Raw genomic sequence first — 22,165 nt, 5'->3', positions numbered from 1 at the left:
TCAGGAACTGCTAAAATCGATACGCTAATGACAACCCCATAGAAAAAAGAACAGTAAAGTATAGGAAAAGGCAGTTCGCAGAGTCATAGAAGTGACTGGTGAACATAGGAGAAACGCCCAACTTCAGCAGTGACTGAGGAACGCAAAGGAAGTTACCGTAGAAACACTGGGTTTTAGGTTAGATTCGCAGTGGTTAAGACAATGTCCATTTTTTGGAGAGCGTGTAGGGTCCCGCGTGTGGATGAATCACGGAACTGTAAGTGGTCACAGTCACTTTGGCATGCCGTGTGGTGTCGTCTTGAATTCGGAGTGCATGATGTCCCAACCGTTCCCCTAGGATTAGGGGAAACCCTAAGTGCACAGAGATACACATGTCCCAGGATGCTTCGATGGTCCCCTCTTTTCTGTTGTAAAAGTAGGTGGCCGTCCACCTGCTGTGGCCGGTCGCCCCCTGCTTTAGGATGCTTTAGGGCTGCAAGGCCATGTGGTGGGGCCCCATGCTTGATCCACCTGCCCTCCCTCCCCTCCCCCGCTGTTAACTCGCCCATCGGTCAACACTAGCCGTGATGCTTATACACTCGTGTGGACATAGAGGCAGTTCTGGAAGGCCGCACACCAAACTCTTAACATGAGTTAACCCTGGGGACAAAGACTAAACCTTCTTCCCCCATTGGATCACATAAAAGAAACACAACCCAGAAGAGTTACCTCTTGACTTTGAAATGTTATCTTCAGTGGGTAATAGGAGTCCACCTTGCTCTGCTGTTCCATTTTCGCCCCCAGATAAAGGCCGAAGATGACCAGCCCCTCCCTGGGGTCCTCTTATCCCTCAGCGGTGGCGTGTTTCGTTCCAACCTCTTGACTCAGGACAATGGCATTCTGACATTCTCCAACCTGGTAAGGTGTCCTATAATTTACCGCCTGCTGGTCTCCCCCCCCCTCCCCCCCCGAGAGCGTGGGGACACGGTGTGCGTGACTTAATGTATCGCTTGACAACGTGAGAACAGAGCCCCAGCGTGGAGTGTTTTATGTTGCTTAGGGGACCAAATGTAATTAGAGTATTGCTCTTACTAGAACTTAATGTTGCTGATTCATGTTCCCTTCCGCTGACACGTCTTGTTTTCTGGCCGCCGGCTTGTCACGAAGACAATGTAATTAATTACCCTGGCCGCAGCGGCTCCCCTCCTAGGCGTCCCTCTGCTAGACCACAGCATCCCGTTGTTGATAATGCCGAGGCTTATTTGGTGGTTAGCTTGTGTTTCTTCTGCAAACCACAGTCCCCTTGGGGGGAGGCTAGCACCGTCCCCTTCGAGATGTCGTCCGGGGCCCTGACCGACGGGACTCAGGAAGTGTATATTACTTGGCCATTCCGTGAGTCCTGGGAATAAAGTGAGGGCTACAGGGACATCGCCTGCAGGCGGTGAGGTGTATCTGAAAGATCAGACGCTGTGCAGCTGCAGATCTTCCCTCCACTGCTTAGTTGCTGTGTCTTCTCAGGGGAGCTACTTGACCTCTCTGAGCCTCAGTTTCTTTATAAAATTCAAATTGGCATCTGCTTCACAGAGGTACTGTGGGCACCTAACACCGGCTACTATTAGAGTTGTCGATAGAGTTAGTTTACGGGGGAGTTAGAGTCACCGTTTCTGTCTGTGCAGGAAGCCCTGGAGCTCTGGTGGCCACATTCCGGTCCCCGACGACCGTAGTCGCCCCTGGTTCAGCCATAGCTAGATGTGGCAGTAGAGACTCAGTTTGTGCTTGTCTCTCGGCAGAGCCCTGGCCAGTATTACTTCAAACCCATGATGAAGGAGTTCCGGTTTGAGCCGTCCTCACAAATGATCGAGGTGCAGGAGGGGCAGAACTTGAAGATCACCGTCACCGGTTACCGAACGGCCTACAGGTGTGCAGCCCGCCTGCTCCCCGGGCCTCCGGGCCTGGACTGTGGAGTTCCACTCGGGCCTCTGTTTCCTGGGAACTCTGCCTCACCCCCATTCGGGAGCCAGAGGGGATGAGATAGCAAGTGCAGAGAGTTTTAACTGCTGCCTTTTTCTTCGGATTCTTCAAATTACTGCTCTTTTACAAAGTCCCTATTCTGAAATTGGCCTGAGAGAGCCCGTTTAGTTGCTTAAAAATTTTATTTTTACAAGAGCTTGAAACTCGAATTAAATTTTAAGAAGGAGGAAATGAACTCACTCGAGTAAGGCTTCAAAATGTTGAAGAGAGGATAAAATGTTACGTTTTCCTCCATTCCTTATGTCTCAGCTGTTCGCGTTTTCCAGTGTTTCAGAGCACTTCCGGAGACGGTTTGCGCAAGTGCTGGTATACTTACACGATATACTGTATCGTAGCTGTGTCAGTGTTACGGAGCTATAAGTATATTTACGTACTCACCCACCGCACACATGTATTTGTAAAGGTATACGGAAGCACTTGAGGTGAAGACTGATAGATCAGAAAGTTTAGAAAAATGGGCCATTTTCAAATGAATATGTGGCATGAGAGAAACTGATTTCATTTCATTAGATGCCTTATTATTTAAAATACAGCTTAATGAAAATAAGATAAAATGGATTAAAATAAGGCTTAGCCCTTTCTAATTGTAATTTTCTGGAGCATCCCTTCAAACGTAAAAGAAGAGAGATTGATGACAGTCTTTTGGCTGGCTCAAGCCTTCCGGCAGGAAGGTCAGATTTGGAAGTGACACGGCCGGGACTCAGTGCCTGGGTCATCAGGGTACAGTTCTCCCCTGGGCTGTTTGGTACTGTAAATTGTTGATACACGCGGGACACTTGACCACAAATCCTTCATGTGCGTCAGGAAACCATGGGGATATCGTGTTCCGTTTCTTCTCTTGTCACTCTAGTTGCTACGGTACAGTTTCTTCTCTGAATGGAGAACCAGAGCAGGGTGTAGCTGTGGAGGCCGTGGGACAGAGCGACTGTAGTATTTATGGAGAAGACACCGTGACAGATGAAGAGGGGAAGTTCAGATTACGTGGATTGCTGGTGAGACTTTGGACATTTTTTGTTAGTGGGTCTTTTGACACTGTGAAAGGAGGTTTGGGGCTGGAGGGTTAGGGCTCTGGAACCCTCCTAATCCCTGTCTTACATGGCACAGCTTACCTTTCATTGAGCACATTGGGTTGGGGTTTTGTGGCAAAATAAAGTTGGAAAACAGTGGGTCTGGTGCAGCTTTTGCCTGGCATTGGGCGGTTCTGGCGTAGGCCAGGGCTCGTAGACCAGATGCCTTTGGGGCCAGAAGAGGCGTGTGAACTGCCGAAGGATGCTGGGTGCACACTAGGGAGTGGTGAGGAGTGCAGAGAACTCTGGGGCAGCTACCGCTCTGCTCCAGCTCTTTATAGCCACGTGGGAAGACAGGCTCAGCACTGCCAGATCATTTGAATTGTTAAAAGACAAGTCAGAAGTTCAGATTTCCATGTGAGAACTCCTGACTTTTAGGTGTCAACTAATTAAAAAGAAAAAAATCCCACAAACCCACAGCTTTGTTGTGTGGGCCACAACCAACTCATTTGTCCTTTTGGCTGCTCAGTTGCAACATTCAGTTTAGGATTCATGGTGCCTCCTCAGTTTGTATTCGTGCATTCATTCATTTGCTCATTCAGCGGACACTACCCGTGTACTGTGTGGTCACTGCGAGAGTGTCGTTGGATAGAACCTGCTGGATTGGGCCCCTTGGATCTGGGCTTGGGTCCCCGGGCTTTCAGATTCACACACAGGATGTTCCTAGCTGACCACAGAGACAGGCACACAGATGTCCGCAACAGGCTAACGCTTGCCCAGATCACGTGAGCTGAAATGTAAGCCAGTTTCCCAGTGTATTTAGATGCGTTGGGGCAAAACTGTTCTTTCCCCAAAATAAAAATACTCATGTCCGGGGCATCTCAGTGTCGGAAACTGGGGTACCTGGGAGGCAGGTTGGAAAGTTGCCCGGTAAGCTTGGGGTGTTCAAGCTGAAGGAGGAGGATGGACTTGGGGGTGTCTTCTCTGACTGTGCGGAGGACTGGAATTCTGATGGTCCAGCTGGATGCACACCAACTGGGTGCGTTCTGCGCACCCCACTCTGCCCACCATTCCCTCCGTCTGGCATGTTCTCAGCAGAGTCATCCACGTGACGGTTACCTTGCCGTGCTTAGGAGTCCACACAAGCCTTACCGCCATGCTCCTTTCTCGCTGTCATCCGCCCTGTGGGGGGGCCCTGCCCCCGAGGAGCGTGCTGCCTCCAGGCCCGCTCCCTTCCTGTGGCAGTGGTTCCACGGAGACCAGACAGCCGGGACACCACGGCCTCATGCCACTGCCGCCAGGGCCCAGGGAGGAGCATCCGGTCGTGGGAGCCAGTGCTTGGCCTCACGAGTTCAGTGCAGGCCCAACCTTTGCAGCTGGTCCTTTGTTGGCTGCACGAACGCCCTTCTGCTCTGTCTGCTCCGGTGTGAATCCCGCCTCCGTCATCGCTTAGCTGTTTACGTTCAGGCAAGGGGTTTGTCCTTTGTGAGTAGTTGTCCACAGTGAGTAGTTGACAACGTCGACAAACAGAACCTTCCCTCGAGGTGGCCCTCACCCAAACTGCCAGCTCAGGTTTTGGTTTATAGCTTGCTGGACGGCAGCTTGAGACGGGGTCTGGGTGGGTGCCTGTGGAGGTCGGGCTTCGGAGAGCCTCCCTTCCCCCAGGTGAACTCTATCTGTGTTCTTGGCCTACCTCACTCTTTCGGTTGCGGGGACCCAAAATCTTCATCGCTTTCTGGATTCTCCCAGCGTCTTGCTGGCCCAGACGTGTTCTTCTAAACTCACCGACTTAACACATTTTATGTAATTAAGCCGAATATAGTTTCTTTCTCCGGCGCAGTAGATTTCCATTTTAGTTGGTGCTCTGAAGACACCCTCCTCCTCCTCCTTCTAATAGGTGTTCGTTTATTAGTGCTCTCACTGGTTTTTAGAGTCGCCCTGGGGGCTGCCCATGCCTTCGTGTGCCAGTCCACAGTTCTGGGGGGACATCCTTAGCCATTCCTCAGCCAGGGTTTGGGATTCGAGTTTGCCAGTCTCCCAGAGGACACGAGGCTGGAGATCCCATATTGGTTTTCTAAGGATCCCGGCCTCAGGATTCGTTCATTCATTTCACCTTTCCCCGCACTGTTGTCAGGAGATCTTGGGTGAGAAGCTGCGGCACTAGATTCCACTGCCAGAGGATGAGGGTGAATCTCTGAGTTCGTCAGCCCGGGCCCTGAGCAAAGACGGGGCCGGTTGGGATGGAGCAGCTGCCCGGACAGGCTCCCGGTGGCCCGGCCACGGGAGCTAGCAGGCAGTGCCGGCCCCTTTTCTGCCCAAGTGACTACTCTCGTCCCTTCCTCTCTGGGGTACAAATAGCTCTTTTGAGCTGAACCCGATACTGCCAGTCCTGACTGAGCTGTAAAGTCAATGAATGTGTCTACTGGCGATCATAAATTTGTTCTCAGTTTTTAAAAAAATAATAGCTTTATTGTCTTGTAAAGGTGCCATGTGCTCATTATAAAATAGCTCAGGCAACATTCCAAATGGACAGAATCTTGAAAGGGGAAAAAACAGACCCTACAGCTATCAAAGCACACATTATTTTAGGAGACCAGAACTCTTTTATCCATGCTAGTTTAAAAATAAACAATCACATCTTAGGGTTGTCCCCTGATAGCTGCATATAGACACCACTGAACTCGGCCTGATGCTTTAGATCCTAATGTGTGAGCGGGTCAGTTGTGCTATTGATCAGAAATTGGTTGCTCCGAAAGCTTTCTTAGAATAATGATTTATTTGGTGAACTTTATGTATGCCTGTAAAACTGAGCAATAGAATAAAAAGTTTTTGAGAGAACAAGTATTTTTAAGAAGAAAATTCTCAGATCGCACTTGGCAGAAATTATTCGGGAATGTCATCGCTGATGTCACCCCACGAGTATAGGCAGGCAGGGGCGGGTGTAGATGGCTAGGGAAGAACGATTTTATCAGAATAAGCATATCGTGCTTAGCAGTTTTGAAGTAGGAAGCCAAATCTAATTTTTCTTGGGGATTGAAGGAGCTGCAGACGTCCAGATACATGTTCCTTCACCAGGTGCTTCTAAAAGGGACTCTTAAGAAGGTTAACGGGCCGCAGACTGGGACTGGGGGTGGGGTGGGGATGGCGACGTGGTTGTGGTGAGGGCCTGTGGTCAGAGCAGGCTTGGATGAGGTTCCGGGCTGCGAGCCCCCTGCTAGAGACCTGACCCCTGGGTTTGCCTTGCAGCCGGGATGTGTGTACCACGTGCAGCTCAAGGCAGAAGGCAACGACCACATCGAACGGGCACTCCCCCACCACCGGGTAATCGCGGTAAGCCACGGAACAGCGGCGGCTGGATGGTGGTATGAGCGCTCCCCTGGCTGCCTGCCTTTCCTCTGATGTGGGGGGAGCTCTGGGTCCTAATTAAGGGTCCTCTTAGAATGGTGCTGTCTTCACAAGCGGCATCTCCTGCGGGGTTTAATGAGCAGCAACGCTGTCATGAATCCGGAGGGGAAATTGGAGCTGTTGTCTCCTCACTCCCCCCGGCAAACTCTGATCATCATTCTCCATGTTGAGGATCTCAAGGTCTACGTGGCATTTCAGATCAAGGGAGGGTAATAAAGACAGCATGGGCTTAATTGGTGGCAAGGGCACCCGATTTTCTTATATCCAGATGACCTTGTTTTTTCCACTTGGTGGAGTCTCTGGATATTCCAGATCATGACTTAGCTAATTGATCCCTAAAGAGGCAGTTCTCTCTCCAGGTCACGAGAAGGAGCCGGGAATCATTTGAAGTGAAGCTTTTCTCCCACAGAGTGACTCTGATATGCTAGACTGGAGGGTTTGGGTGGAATGGTGGGGGGGGGGGGTTGCTGCCTCTTGGTGGCTAGATTAGGTGGCATTAGGCATGAAGGTTATGAGGGGCAGGAGAGGGTGGGCCATTTAGGACCATCTGGCTGAGAAGTGGATTTTCTTGACGTCTTTATGGCATTTGGCATTTGAAATGGCTATGAGGACAGCATCTTACAGTTGCGTGTTTCCCTGCCATGGTGGCTAAGGCCAGGCGGACAGTCGTGGGGACCAGGGGTTGGCAGATACGGAAAAAGGGACAAACGGGAGGGCACACACCCACCCGTGGGGCAGCTGTGCCTCAGCTCCTGCTGATGGCTGCCGGGCAAACACATCTGTCTCTGTTTTCTAGAGAGCCTGAAAAATCTGGCTTTTTGTGCGTATGAAATTTCTCTTTAAATTGTTGGCAAATAATGGAAACTTAGAAAAAAAAATCCTGTGCTAGTCAACGTAAACATGTCGCGGGCCAGCCGTAGCCCACCTCCTTACTGTCAGTTTGTGCCCTTGGACTTGGACTATTGAAGAGATGAAGTTTGCTATGAAACAGCGCCTAGGACGTCACCGGCTGGAGTAGAAGTTCCCCTCCCAGCTTCCTCGCCTCCAACATTGTTCCTGGTTTCTTTCTAGGTCGGTAATAACGACATCGATGATGTAAGCATCATAGTTTTCCGGCAGATCAATCAATTTGACTTAAGTGGAAACGTGATCACTTCCTCTGAGTATCTCCCTACATTATGGGTAAGGCTGGCTTTTTACGGTGAGAACGTTGTGTTCTTTTCGGCTCTGAGAAGAGTGGGAGTGGGATGTGTGGGCCTGCCTGGCGCTCGCTTTAGCTTGCTGACGGTGGAGGTGCCGAGGGCTGAGGTTGAGAATCCTGGCGTACATCTGGGAGAGTGGTTGCTGATGGCCCGGAGAGAAAGGCTTTGTACTTTCAGATAACTGTTTGTTTAGCTAGCCTTAGAAATAATTCTTTGGAAGCATTGTAGCAGCCTAATGAAAGCTCCATACAACCTAGAGTCTAAAGCGGAAAGGTAATTTTAAGGCAGAGTGCCTTGTAACTTTTAAAATTCTGTCCAGGGTGGAGGCGGTGGGCAGGGGACTAGGAGTCGGGCAATCTGAACTGTGTCCTGCTCACCCCACTGCCACGGGTAGTCACTCCATTCTTGTGGACTGTGGTTTCCTCCTCTGTGAAACACAGGAGTTGGGACTCAGTGACCTGTCAAGATTTCTTCAGGTCCTAACCAAATCTTGTCTGCAGTTGATGAAATGTTTATACCCTGCTCGAGGATCCCTTGAAAAATGTCCGTGAATTGCCATGGGAGTGTGTTTCTCAGAGGTGCTTGTAATTTTATACACGATGACACGTTAGACTTGGCTGAGAATGTGCGCTGAGGTTTTAACTTACCTCTTAACTTGCTCTTCCTTCCAGGTTTGCAAGCATGTTGTCTATGGAGGCCAGGCGGGCAGGGCCAGAGCAAAGCGGACTGGGTGGGCCGTGGGGCAAACTGGAGCAGATGGGAGGGGATGGCACCCCCCTCCCTGTCTCCATGTGATTGTTGTCCTGTTGGAATCCTGGCCCAGGGTTGGAATCACTTCCCAATTTTCCAGAGAAGCTGGAAGTTAGAGTTACTTGAAATCACCTGGTTTTTAAACATAGGCAATGAATTCAGATTTGCTCAGAGCGCCATATAGGGCACAAGAACACATACGTGGTCTTGGATGTGACCCATTGGCCTTCAGTCTGTGACTTTCATTTTAGGAAAACACCCATGACTTGTCTGTTCTATATAAAAGTGTTAGCTTGGGCCCTGGGGAGGACGACTGTGACTTTCTCCTGTGGCAGGTGCAGGGAGGAGCCCCCAGAGCCTTCAGCCTCAGCCAGGACTGTACCTCCTTTGCCTGTTCCATTGCTTGTGGTTGTGAGAATGAGACAGGCCAACGAGAAAGGCTAGAAGCAGGACTGAACTGCTTCTGGAAACAGCCTGGACAACCAAATGCCAAAGGGGAATGTGTTTTGAGCTTAAGGAATACTCGTGGAGTTGAGGGTACAGCATATGGAGAGACGGTGCCAGGTGGGCCGGACCCTTAGTGACGTGGGTTGAGCCCCAGGCGCCGCCACATGTAAACCGTGCCACGTTAGGTGGTGCAGGCTCGGGGCCTCCCGTCGGGTAGTGGTGACGCCTTTCAGAGCCAGCGTTGGTGACGACGTATGTGTAACATGCCTCTTGCTTGCCCGGCATTTATAGCTATAGTAGAAGCTACTCCTCTTCATATTATCGTTATACTATTTACCATCTTAAGCATTAACCTGAGTTGCCAGAATCGATTTTAAAATCGTAGCATTTCTATGCAGGTCACAGAACTGTGAGTCTCAGGGGATGGGGGAATGCATTATGTATTCTGGCCGGGGGCGGGTGGTTTCTCTGTCCAATAACCACGTTGCCAAAGAGCCTTCTCTGTGCCACCCCCCGCCCCTCCCAAGAAATAAGCCATCCCGAGGAAGAAGCGAAGTGTTTGAAAGGAAATGTTTATTGCGTTTTAATTTCAAAAGCATGCCCTGCTTTGTGTTCTGCCCTCCAGGTAAAGCTTTATAAAAGTGAAAACCTTGACAACCCAATGCAGACAGTTTCCCTGGGCCAGTCCCTCTTCTTCCACTTCCCGCCGCTGCTCAGAGATGGCCAGGTAACGAAGACCTGTGGCTGCGTTCCAGCCGGGGTCTTCATCTGAGTAACTCCACTTCTGAGTTTAGGGAAAGACTTCTCTCGTTTCCCCACCCCCTCATACCTCTTTGCAGAAACGGTCGACATGCTCTCAGAATCAAAGGAGATTGGGCTCTGTAAGGTTTATTTTTTCTTAATTTGCTCTTTTTCTGTTTACAAAAATAGTGCACATCCATGCCAGGAGATTTTTTTTTGGGGGGGGAGTGGAATCAGATACAATCCCATCATCTAGAAAGAACCTCTGTTCACCTGCTGATAGGTATTGTTTGGTCTTTTTTCATTGTGTGTTCTTGTGTGTGTGTAAATATAAACTCACACGTGTATTTGTTTTAATAACGCAAGGCTGGGACTCTTTTGTATGTTGTTTTATAGTCTGCACTTTTCAGTGAAGAATATATCAGAAATCTTTTCCCCATCATTAAACCTTTATAACGTGGTTTTTCATGGTTGCACGATAGTCTATAATATAGGAAATGCTGTAATATTTAACCAAAGCCTTAACGGTGGACATCATTTACTGATTATAGAATGTTTATTATCAAGTGTATTTGGACACAGCAAGCTATTGTAGTTGTCATGGTGAGAGCAAACTTTGCAAAGAATTCGATTCTTTCCTCGTGGGCCTGGCATGTGTTTGACAGTAGTGAACCTGCATATGACGTTCCCTGTCTTGGCTTCTTACCACCTGCCCCAGGGATGATAAACTGTGGCCCTTTTTTGGCATGAAATGGCTGTAAATGGAAATGGAAATGGCTGTAAAATAATGAAAAAGGTTCCAGTGGACGTTTGGAGTCACTCCCCATTTCTCGAGATGCCCTTTGTAATCGCCACCGTAGGCAGCACCGCTCTGGGGAACCCACATGGGCTTCAGGGTCGGACTCCACCTGGGCTCACTGCCTGCTGTGAGGTGGGAGCAATAAGCCCGACCTTGTCCGTGGCTGAGAGCAGAGCGGCGTCTGCCTCGTGCAGTGCTCGTGGCGCCTAGCATGCAGCTGGGGCTCCGCACGCAGGGCTGTGACCGCCACCGGTACCATTCCAGAGATGCGGTGTTCTTAGAATTTGCCGGCTAATGAGCCACTTAAGTTTCGTCCCTTAAAAGTCAACCTCATTTTGGATTGAGAGCAGTCTGCTCAGTCGGATCATGTATTTCCCTCATCAGAAATGGCTCGGAATAACTTTCTGTGTTTCATAAAGTCGGATCCTCAAAGGACCACAATTACGTCGCTGTTGAATATACTCATACAGCAGTGCCCCAGGCTTTGAAAGCTCTATCAGACGACGCCGTCTCCGAGATGCCGGGGACACACGGCTGTCGCTGATGGAATAGCCCACTGAGGTTCCTGCTCTGAGGTTGCTGACCTCGGTTTGGATGTGTGAACTTGGGGATTTCTTTAAAAGCATAAAGTCCTTTATAAAAGTGACTTATTTTTGCTTGTGCACAGAACTACGTCGTGCTGTTGGACTCCACGCTCCCCAGGTCCCAGTATGACTACGTCTTGCCTCAGGTTTCTTTCACGGCGGTGGGCTACCATAAACACATCACCCTGATTTTTAATCCCACGGTAAGGAAAAGGGGGAGTTTAGAAACAGCCGATCGGGGCGGCGAGAGAAGGAAAACCGCACAACCCGTGCTCCGGGGTTATTAGCGGAGGGAGGACAGCTGTTTGAGGGCCCCCAACTTCGGGTCCCTTTTGCATTCTGGATTTCCCTAAACGCTTGTCTGCTTTCTGAAGTGCTGATGCCTTCATTTCCCTCTGAGGAGGAAGCTGTCAGTGAGGGCAGGGGATGTGTTTAGGTCAGCGGCTCAGGTGTGACTCTGGGAGAAGGGTCACCATGTTGTCATGATGGGGGTGTTGTGGTCCTTCAGCAGGAGGCACGGGACACCTGACCTGCCCAAACTTCTAGAACCAGGTGCCAGTTTACAGGAAGTAGAGAGGACGCAAGAGCATATAAAGGATGCCTCAGGGATGTAGTCAACAAAGTACAGGTTGTGGGAAACTGCGGGACATTAACCTGGAGCTTGATTTATTTGGCAAATTGCAAGAGAGAAAAAAAAAACTCACACAGATGGGTGGGGTACCTGTAGATTAAAAGAAACTTGCCCATTTTAAGAATTTCTGCTATTTTATTTTTTTTCTTCATTTTTTAAAAAAGCTTTTATTTGAGAGAGAGGAAGAGAGAGAGAGTACAAGCAGGGGGAGGGGAGATGGAGAGAGAAGCAGACTCCCCGATGAGCAGGGAGCCCAACGTGGGGCTCGATCCCAGGAGCCTGAGATCATGACCTGAGCCGAAGGCAGACGGTTAACTGACGAAGCCACCCAGGAGCCCCAAAACTTGCTTGTTTTATCAGCTGCTTGCAATATGTAGACCTCATTGGATCCCGTAGCAAACAGACTAAAAAACAACGGGACAAACAGAACACACATTCATGAGATAATTATTTAGACCAGTGCCTCCCAAAGCCGGCATGCGGTAGAATCATCTGAGGATTAAACACACAGGTAGGTAGTAAGGGGAGAGCCTGCGCGTCTACAGAAAACAGAAGTCCGCTCCCGAGCTGCTGCACTGGGCACTGTCAGAGGCCTTTCCAGCGTGAAGAGTCGGAATTCTATTTTTTTAAAAAGCTGTGTGCAGAGGAGCATATCTAGCTACTCCTTGGTCCTTTTAGCAGCTGTGGTACATAGCACTCCTCTGTGTGGCCATTCGTAGTATGTTCAGGCAGCCCCTGCCGGATGGACTTTCGGGTTATTGCTGGTTTCCTGCTGTTACAAATAACCCGTTAGTGATCGGCCTTGTGCGTGCATGTGTTTGAATGCTTGTCAGTCCATCTTTGGAATGACTCTCGAGAAGTAGAGTTGCTGGATCACAGGGTCATTCGTCTGGCATCTTGCTGGATGGGGCCGCTTCCCCTCCATGGGGCCGTCCTGTTTGCATTCCCACCAGCGATGTATGAGAGCACCCCTTTCCCCAACAGAGTATGTGGTCGAAGTAAAGAATTTTTGCAGTCTGGTGGATGAGAAATGGTACCTCCACGTGGCTGTCTTCTGCATTTCTCATCTTTCCATGTGTTTAAGAATCATTTTCTTGTTCCCCTTCTGGAAAGTGTTGAGTTTTTTCTAGATTGTTGGTCTTTTTCATCTGTTTTGGAAGCCCTTTGTCTAGGAGGGATTCTTACCCCTTGTGAGATATGTTGTACCTATTTTCCCAATTTGTTTTTTCATTTTATCATTTTTCATTTCATTATGCAAACATTGGTTTTATTTTTTATGTTAAATGTGTCAGTCTTTTCCTCATTGCTTCTGAATTTTGAGTCATAGTTCGGAAAGTCTCCCCCATTCCCAGTTTTTAGAGGAATTTCTTTTTCCTCTGGTACTTGCATGGTTTCCTTTTGTACATTTCCATCTCTATCCATTTGGAGTTTTTCTTGGTGTAGCGTGTGAAGAATAATTCCAAATTTATCTTTCCTCCATGCAATCAAATTACCATTTTGTGCCATCCTAGGTGGGAGGTAGGTAAGAATTATTTTCCGCCATCTAGAGATGAGACCCAAGGAGAGACTAAGCAGTCTAGGTCACCGGCTTGTGCACAGCAGAGCTAGGATTTGAACACAGCTCTTCTGCTGCTTTCTGGGCATCTCTGATGAGGGGCTTGTGCTCAGTGACTTGGCAAATATGATCTTACCTGAAGTAAAGAGTTTTTCTGATGACTCCAGGAGGAAGCACTTTCCTCGTTCCCCATAGTGGAGACCTGGTTAGAAGGTGCCAAAGAGAGGAGCATGTAGGGAACCATCTGTCCCTGTGTGGAGGCACATTGCCAGCCCAGTGAGAGCAGGGGTCCCTGTAAAGGGCACCAATGGTGACTGTCTGCGACATTCCCTAGGGCCCCCGCCAGGAGATTCATCTGAATCCAGGGAGACACTTGGGCAGCTGGTGGTGGGAACAGACATGCTGCTGGGTGGCAGCCAAACAGCCACCATGCCCCATAGCTATTGCCAAGAATGCTTCTGTCACTTTGTTGCATGTGGGACCACGGTGCCAAGTGACACGTGCAGGGCATGCCCGTTCCTGCCGGGCCCGTGCAAAGGATTCACTGCTGATGCCTACAAGAGGCCTTGTTGGTACGTGCCGTTCCTTTTACAGAAGCTCAGAGAGAATAAGTAACCTCCCCGCGATTAATCAGCAGAGCTAGGACTCAGAATGAGGTGGTTTGTCTTACATCACATGGTTTCTAGAACACTACAGCTTCCTGATGGGTGGCTCAGCACTGTGCATTTATGAAGGCCTGCATAAGGACTCTGCTTTACTCTTCTGTTGACGTGCAAACTGAGAACCACATCATTTTTACTATTTCATGCACTGCTTGGCATTTTACGTAGCTGATCTCTTTGAACCTCACATTCCCCTGCAGTAGGTGCTGTTCGGATCAGTGCCACTTAATAGTGAATGAACTGAGGCTTCCTGTGATTGCCCAAGGTCACGTGGCCAGACCCGAGACTTGAGCCTTGCTGTCTTCATCCCTCCGCAGCGTCCCCATTAAGTATTTATTTCTGGGGAAAAGGTGCTGGGATCCAAGACATGTCAGATAATCCAGGAGTAGGCAGTTGGAGGTGGAAATCGGCTCCCATCCTGATTCTTTGACTTTTAAGAGACCATCCCATTCTGCCTCAACCATCTCGAGTAAAATGGCCCCATAGTCATTCTCCAGCCCAGACACTCTTAGGTATTTTGGTTACAGGACCCTATTACCCTGTTCAGAGTTGTGGAGAATCTGAGAGAGTTTTAGTTTATATGTGTGTAATCTATCTTTATTTATTATATTCCATTAGCTGTGAGAGTGACGATGTCATCACACGTAGCTTCTGAAACAGTCCACAGTTCACTTGTGAGAGCACGAATGTGAAAAAGACACATGATAGCGTTGTTATGAAAATGGTTTTACCTTGAAGATCTCCTGAAAGGGAGGGAGTTTCCAGACAATACTTTGAAAACCAGTACTCCGTGCCCTTAACTTGTTCTATCATTATCTGAAAGTCTCCATTTATTTGTTTCCTTTGTGTGGGTGGAGTGAGCTAGGGTGCAGGTTTGTTTGCTCATACAGAGACCCAAAATCTAAGGGGCTTCAGGAAGATGGAAGTTTGTCTTCTTTCAGCATCCAGGACCGTGCAGTCCAGGGATAGTATCAGGGACCCAACCTCCCCCCCTCTTGGGGCTTTGCCATCGCCTAGCAGCTCTGCCTTCTCACAGGTGGCATGCCTGGCAAGCAGGAGGGGAGGACACACCACTGCTTTTAGAGAACAGCCCAGATGTGTTACCGAACTCTTGGCGTTCGTGTAGCCTCGGCCAGAATTCCGCGGCTGTCCCAGCTACAAGGGAGGCCGGGAAGTGTGTGTAGTCTGATGGCCCAGATGAAGGTTGGGGGTTCTTTTGGAAGAAGGGGTGAATGGCCACTGGGACACAAGTGGCAGCCTGCCTCCTCTCCTCACTGGGGCTAATCTCTGGGACCAGCTCCTTTGTCACTGTGCGCCTGAGCCTAGCACGGCGTGTTCCCAGTACTCCCTTGTAGGAAAGAGCCCCTTTGTGTGGCTGGGACTCGGCACAAGGTGGCCCTTCTCAGCCACGGGAATTGCCTGCTCTCCACAGCGCTTGCTTTGCTCAGGTAGGAGAGGACACATGCCTTGTTACCGGCGTCTGTCTGCCCCAGAGCAGCAGAGAGCAGCCGGGAGAGTTTGGGTAGCAGAGGATTCACCTGAAAATGTACCAAGGTCACTGCCCTTGCTGCCTGTGGAGAGCAAGAGCTGGGTCACGTGGGGTGCTGGGATCCTGGCCAGGTGGGCCGGGTGGGCTGCGGGGTGGTGGGTGGCGGGGGAGTGGAGAGACAGTAAAGCAGCAACGGTGCTCTTGGTGTCTGCAGAGGAAACTTCCTGAGCAAGACATCGCACAGGGGTCCTACATCGCCCTGCCTCTGACGCTGCTTGTCCTGTTGGCTGGCTACAACCATGATAAGGTAGGAAACCCAGAGGCCTGGTGAGAAAGTGCCATGTGCCGGGCAGTGCCCTCCCGCACAGCTGGGAGGGGGCCCGTGTTACAGAAGTTAGCACGTTTCGGGGCCGGAAGGGTCTGTGAAGGCCTCAAGTCCTGTCCCCTGTCTGTCTTTCCTTCTTTCTTTTCCCTTCCTTCCTTTCTTCCTTCCTTCCTTCCTTCCTTCCTTCCTTCCTTCCTTTCTTTCTTTTCTTTTCTTTCTTTTCTTTCTTTCTTTCTTTCTTTCTTTCTTTCTTTCTTTCTTTCTTTCTTTCTTTCTTTCAATTTTTAGTTTATTATTATTTTTTAATGTTTCAAGTATTTATTTAAATTCTAGTTAGTTAATATATAGTGTAATATTCATTTCAGGTATAGAATTTAGTGATTCTTCAGTTGCACCCAACACCTAGTGCTCATCACAAGTGATCCCCATCACCTGTTTCACCCATCCCCCAGCAGCCTCCCCTCCTGCAACCAACCCTCAGTGTGTTCTCTATAGTTAAGAGTCTGTTTCTTGGTTTGCCTCTCTTTTTTCCCCATGTTCATCTGTTTTGTTTCTTAAATTCCACATATGAGTGAAATCATACGGTATTGGTCTTTCTCTGACTGATTTCACTTAGCGTTACACCCTCTAGATCCATCCATGTTGTTGCAAATGGCAAGATTTCATTCTTTTTGATGGCTGAGTAGTATTCTGTGTGTGTGTGTGTGTGTGTGTGTGTGTGTGTGTGTGTGTGTATCCATTCATCAGTTGACAGACACTTGGGCTGCTTCCATAATTTGGCTGTTGTTGATGCTGCCATAAACAGCAGGGTGCTTGTACCTCTTTGGTAAAATACCTAGTAGTACAGTTGCTGGGTCATAGGGTAGCTCTATTTTTGACTTCTTGAGGAACCTCCATACTGTTCCCCAGAGTGGCTGTACCTGTTTGCATTCCCACCAACAGTGCATGAGGGTTCCCCTTTCTCCGCATCCTCCCCAACACCTGTTGTTTCCTGTGTTAATTTTAGCCATTCGACTGGTGTGAGGTGCTATCTCATTGTAGTTTTGATTTGTATGCTTTGATGATGTTAAGGATCTTTTTATGTGTCTGTTGGCCATCTGGATGTCTTCTTTGGAAAAATGTCTGTTCATGTCTTCTGTGCATTTCTTAACTGAATTATTTGTTTTTTGGGTGTTGAGTTTGATAAGTTCTTTATAGATTTTTGGATACTAACCCTTTAGTAGATATGTCATTTGCTAATATGTTCTCTCATTCGTTAGGTTGGCTTTTAGTTTTGTTGACTGTTTCCTTTGCTGTGCAGAAGCTTTTTATCCTGATAAAGTCCCAGGAGTTCATTTTTGCTTTTGTTTCCCTTGACTCTGGAGACGTGTGTAGCAAGAAGTTGCTGCGGCCAAAGTCAGAGGGGTTGCTGCCTGTGTTCTCATTTAGGATTTTGATGGTTTCCTGTCTCACATTTAGGTCTTTCATCCATTCTGAGCTTATTTTTTGTGATGGTGCAAGGGAATGGTTCCAGTTTTTCGTTCTTCTGCGTGTGGCTGTCCAATTTTTCCAACACCATTTGTTGAAGAGACAGTCTTCTTCCCCTTGGATAGTCTTTTCTGCTTTGTCGAAGATTAGTTGACCATAGAGTTGAGGGTCTGTTTCTGGCTTCTCTGTTCTGCTCCATTGATCCAGTACCGTACTGTCTTGATGATTACAGCTTTGTAATACGGCTTGAAGTCTGGAATTGTGATGCCACCAGCTTTGCTTTTCTTTTTCAGGATTGCTTTGGCTATTTGGGGTCTTTTGTGGTTCCCCATAAATTTTAGGATTGTTTGTTCTAGGTCTGTGAAAAATGCTGGTGGTATTTTGATAGGGATTGCATTAAATGTATAGATTGCTTTAGGTAGTGTAGACATTTTAACAATATTTGTTCTTCCAATCCATGAGCATGGGATGTTTTTCCATTTCTTTGTGTCCTCTTCAGTTTCTTTCATAAGTGTTCTATAGTTTTCAGGTACAGGTCTTTTATCTCTTTGGTTAGGTTTATTTCTAGATATCTCATGGTGTTTGGTACAGTTGTAAATGGAGTAGATGCCTTGATTTCTCTTTCTGCTGCTTCATTATTGGTGTATAGAAACACAACAGATTTCTGTACATTGATTTTGTATCCTGTGACTTTACTGAATTCGTTTATCTGTTTTAGCAATTCTGTGGTGGAGCCTTTTGGGTTTTCTACATAGAGTATCATGTCATCTGCGAATAGTGTAAGTTTGACCTCTTCCTTGCCGATTTGGATGCCTTTTTTTTTTTTCATTGTCTGATTGCTGTGGCTAAGAGTTCTAGTGCCATGTTGAATAGAAGTGGTAAGAGTGGACATCCCTGCCTTATTCCTGCCCATAGAGGGAAAGCTCTCAGTTTTTCCCAATTGAGGATGATATCAGCTGTGGGTCTTTCATATATGGCTTTAATGATGTTGAGGTATGTTCCCTCCAGCCCTACTTTGTTGAGGGTTTTTGTCAAGAAAGGGTGCTGTACTTTGTCAAACCCTAGGCCTCCTTTCAAGGCCACAAACCTCTTGTGACATCTTCCCTAACACCTCAGTTGCTGGTCCCTGCTGATCCTCCCGGTGCAACGGTCTCAGCTTTGTCTTGAACCTGAGTGATGGCCTGGCAGAGGAAGGAGGTGTACTGACATGTGAGGCTCCAGTGTCCTCCTGGGCAGAAGTGTTCTCCTGGCACTGCCCCCCCCTCACTCTCTCTCTCTCTTTTTCTAGCTCATCCCCTTGCTGTTGCAGTTGACAAGTCGACTGCAGGGCGTCCGAGCTCTTGGCCAGACAGCCTCTGACAATAGTGGCCCGGAAGATGCAAAGAGACAAGCCAAGAAACAGAAGACAAGGCGGACGTGAGGAGGAAGAGGGGCAGGTGAATCTCATTCAGGACAGGCCACCGCCAAGGGGCCACCACCCGCCCTTGGCTTCAAGCGTGCGTTCGACTGAGCTCACCACGAGCTGTCTGCCCCATGCTGCCATCACCCTCGCTGCCCGGGCCTGCCCTCCCCCCTCCCCCCATCCAGTCCCTCGGTGCAATGCAATGAATGGACCCTCCTGTCACTCTGCTGAGCACAATTTATTTTCTGAGTTGAAGATAATTTATTTTTATTATTTTTTGTCAAAAAGTATTTAAGCTGTGCTAGTGGTGTGAGAATGTATCTCTTAATCTTCAGCGTTCATTTTTTAGAATTCCAGTAAACACAGGTTTTTGGTCCACTAATGAAGGACCTGTCGGATTTGCCTTGTCCCTTAACCTCCCTCTGCGTCCGAGATCCCTGCTGGAAACTGCACAACCTGTAACTACTACTAGGAGGGCTTGTGAGGAGGTAAAAATCAATAAAGCCGCCCATTCATGTGTGTTGTAGCTCATCTCGGATGTATCTCTTTGGTGACAGTGGCATAAAGCAGGGGTCATAAACAGATGCCTTGAGGGGCACACAGGTCCTGAGTGAAGGGCCGGGGCAGGAAAGTCCTCAGCAAGGGGGAGGTGGCCCACGGCAGCCGGCTTTGGTCTCAGCCATAGGAGAAAAGGAGGGAAGGATTTGTGGCAACGTGAGGCGTGTGCCCACCCCGTCTAAAGGAGCCCGAGCATCTGGGCTCCAGCTCACCGGTGCGCTGTCGGAATGTGCGTTCAGGTTCTAGAGAAGCCAGAAAGACAACGTTTTGGGTGAAACTGGAGTTTTAAATGTTTGCGACAAATTCAGTTTATTAAATAACCGCACAAACTGAACAGAATGCCTCTGTGGGATGGGCGAGGCTTGAAGCCTGTGCGTTTGCATAAGGGATCCGCAGGAAGTCGCAACATGTACTGAGTGCCGCAGTTGACTGGCACCGGGGGTATGAAGGTGGGGGGAGTCGGTGACACTCAGGACGGGACCACGTCTGCTTCGTTTCCTGTATCCCAGGCTTGGCGTGTACTGAGCATGTGTAAGCAGTGAATGAGCGCATGCATGCTTGCACGGATCGGCGGGCACAGGCGCCTACCTTCACAGAGCACACCATCACTGAGTGGAAGACCGGCCGCTCAGGGGACAAGGGCCATGTGGTGACCTGAGGGCCTACTGGCAGAGGAAGCTCAAGTGGCCGTGGGGGTCTGGGGGCACAGAGCAGAGGTCTGATACCCCTGAGGGCTTACGGGGCTTCCTGGATGTGATGTTTAAGTCCAGAAGGATAGGGAATGGAGAGAGGAAAAAGAGAGTGCAAGGTCTTGTTGCGTGTCACTTGCCAGTGCAGAAGGTCAGCCGGCGGATTCCCCAGTCTTGGCTACCTGCAGAGTCGCCGCGTGTCTAGCTGCTGGCTCTTGGCTGTTTGCCATGTCATGAGTTTGCTTTTTTTCTTCTTTTTTAGGGAGAGAGAGAACACAAGCAAGCGAGGGGAGGTAGAGGGAGAGGGATTGAATCTCAACCAGGCTTCATGCTCAGTGTGGAGCCTGATATGGGGCTTGATCTCACAACCCTGAGATCATGACCTGAGCGAAAATCAGGAGTCCGATGCTTCACCCCTGGAGTCACCCAGACACCCCTCCTGGGTTTGCTCTTTTACAGTGGCAGGAAGTCAACTCTCTGAGATCTGGGATAGTTGAGCTACATAATCCAATTCTTGGAGTGTTTTCTAACTCTTATTCCAAGTGGACACCCAGAAACATCCCTTTTAAATGTTAATGGGGCTTTTTATTGACATGGTGTAAAGGTTAAGAGCTTGTGGAAGATACTGCTAAATGTCACTATGTCCAGCCAGTTCCAGCTGCTGCCGGTAAGTGGCAGTGTTCCCCCGTCGCTGGCTGCGGGTCACCCGGCGACACGCCAGCGCTTCTAAAGGGTTCTGCTCAGGCTGGGGGTAGAAAACGGGTGCGTTTCTCAGTCCATTTGAAAGGTGGGCTTATTCTGTTTGTGATTTTCTCATTTTTGGGCACTCTCGGACAGAATTCCTCCAATTCGCCCTGGGAGGTGGACAGCTTAATGGTGTTAGAGGGTTTTGAATGGGACCAAAGTTCCCCGAGAATTTTTTTCCCCCCTGGCAATTTTTTTTAAAGTCCAAAATGGTGGGTTCTTCCACTGCTTGCACATTTTTGCTTACTGAAGTGGCGATAAAACTTCACTGAGGACACCCCAAAGACCTTCAGGGAAGTGTCATTCTCAGGTGCTGGCTTCCCTTGGCTCTTGTGGGTTTTCTTGTTTTGGATGTTATCAAGTCACCAGCGAGGGTGTGGGGGGATGGGAAGGGCCGAAGGTGCGGTGCGCTAGAGGAGGAGGGGTGGCGGCTGCCTCAGGCGGGCAGAGGGAAGAGGCAGTCTTGTGTTAACTCTGACCGTCTCCCTGGGAGGAAGGAAGATTGACGAGAGTAGGCCAAGGTGAGTGAGTGCCGTCCTGGGGGAAGAGCACCAGCTGGAAAGACCAGCCGTCCTTGAGTGGCCACCATGTGCCGGGCACTGAGCTACACCCTGCATGCGCGTGGTTCATTCGATATTCATGACCTTGTGGGGCATACATGTTTCATTCCCATTTTACAGAGAAGGACACTGAGACTAAATCCAGTTCCTTAATAGGATTTCCCTTTCCTTAAAAGCTGGAGCATCCTGATGGGAAGAGTTGGTCAGGACTTGGGGGACAAAGTGGTTGCATTCCGTTGAGCCTGAGGCTGAGTGTGCATGAGCGGTGAGAACCGTATCTCATTCACCTGCATGTCCAGCCCCCGGCACGTAGTAGTTGCTTGGGATGGGTACCAGCCTCAAGAGGGGCCCCAGTGACCCTACGTGGTCTCTTCCAACTGGGACTGGCCTGGTGTTGTCAATGGAATGAGGCAGAAATGGGGGGTGATGCTGACTTCTCAGGCTTGGTCAGGAGAGGTGTTGTGCCTCCCACTTTGTCTATGGGTGCAGCCAGCCTGCCTGCCTCGCGTGAGGGTCCTCATGCAGTCCTGTGAACAGGAGCTGAACCTTGTGGTCAGTAGCCCATCCAGCCTCCCAGCCACCTGCGTGGGGCACCTTGGAAGTGACCCTCCAGCCCCAGTCAAGCCTTTGGATGATGCAGCCCCAGCTGACATCTGACTCGGCCACTTCAGAGACCCCAAATGAGTGCTGCCGGGCTGAGTGCCTCCCAAATCCTGACCCACAGAATCTGTGAGTACTGTACATGATTGTATTAGGCCTCTAAGTTTTGGGGTAACTTGTTCTGCAGTGTTAACATAGCCAGAACTGTTCCACGGATGGTCAGTGACTAAGAGACTTCTAGCAAACTGATGCATTTCTGCTTGTGTGTTAGTCCAGGCTCTTTTGGTTTCAAGTAAAAGATAACTCCAACTAGCTTAAGCAACATGGGCCATCTCATTGATCATGTAATTGAGAAATCCAGCCTTTAGACATGGCTGGATCCAGGGTCAGTCTTAGTCTCCTGGCTCTGCTTGCCTTTCTGTGTTGACCTTGCTCTTTGCTCCATCAAGGCTCTATGGGCAGGACTCCAAGATGGGCTCTGTCTGTGGAAACTGACAGACGTGTAAACCAGGCCCCAGGCCCTTTGCTCAGTCACTGC

General features: G+C 49.2%; 1 protein-coding gene across 2 annotated transcripts in view; it reads left to right on the top strand.

Moving 5' to 3' along the window:
* The window catches only part of LOC123778600 (BOS complex subunit NOMO1), a 53,756-nt gene extending 34,749 nt beyond the window's left edge, over positions 1-19,007 (top strand). The window contains exons 23-31 of one of the 2 annotated variants that reach the window (XM_045776061.2): positions 784-897; positions 1,770-1,897; positions 2,861-3,002; positions 6,264-6,347; positions 7,494-7,604; positions 9,447-9,548; positions 11,029-11,148; positions 15,497-15,589; positions 18,363-19,007. In XM_045776061.2, coding sequence (XP_045632017.1) covers positions 784-897; positions 1,770-1,897; positions 2,861-3,002; positions 6,264-6,347; positions 7,494-7,604; positions 9,447-9,548; positions 11,029-11,148; positions 15,497-15,589; positions 18,363-18,494 — 1,026 coding nt within the window. In that variant the 3' untranslated portion in view covers positions 18,495-19,007. Of the gene's footprint in view, positions 1-783; positions 898-1,769; positions 1,898-2,860; positions 3,003-6,263; positions 6,348-7,493; positions 7,605-9,446; positions 9,549-11,028; positions 11,149-15,496; positions 15,590-17,792; positions 17,868-18,362 lie in introns of those variants that run through there. The other variant, XM_087870208.1, reaches the window with a different exon arrangement.
* Positions 19,008-22,165: the final 3,158 nt, after the last annotated feature.

This window comes from Ursus americanus, chromosome 2 (assembly GCF_024610735.1).
Source record: "Ursus americanus isolate L20-20 chromosome 2, mUrsAme1.1.p, whole genome shotgun sequence".
In the NCBI taxonomy this organism is placed as follows: Eukaryota; Metazoa; Chordata; class Mammalia; order Carnivora; family Ursidae; genus Ursus; species Ursus americanus.
Note: the sequence above shows the minus strand (reverse complement) of the source record. Positions and strands in the feature narration are given on the sequence as shown.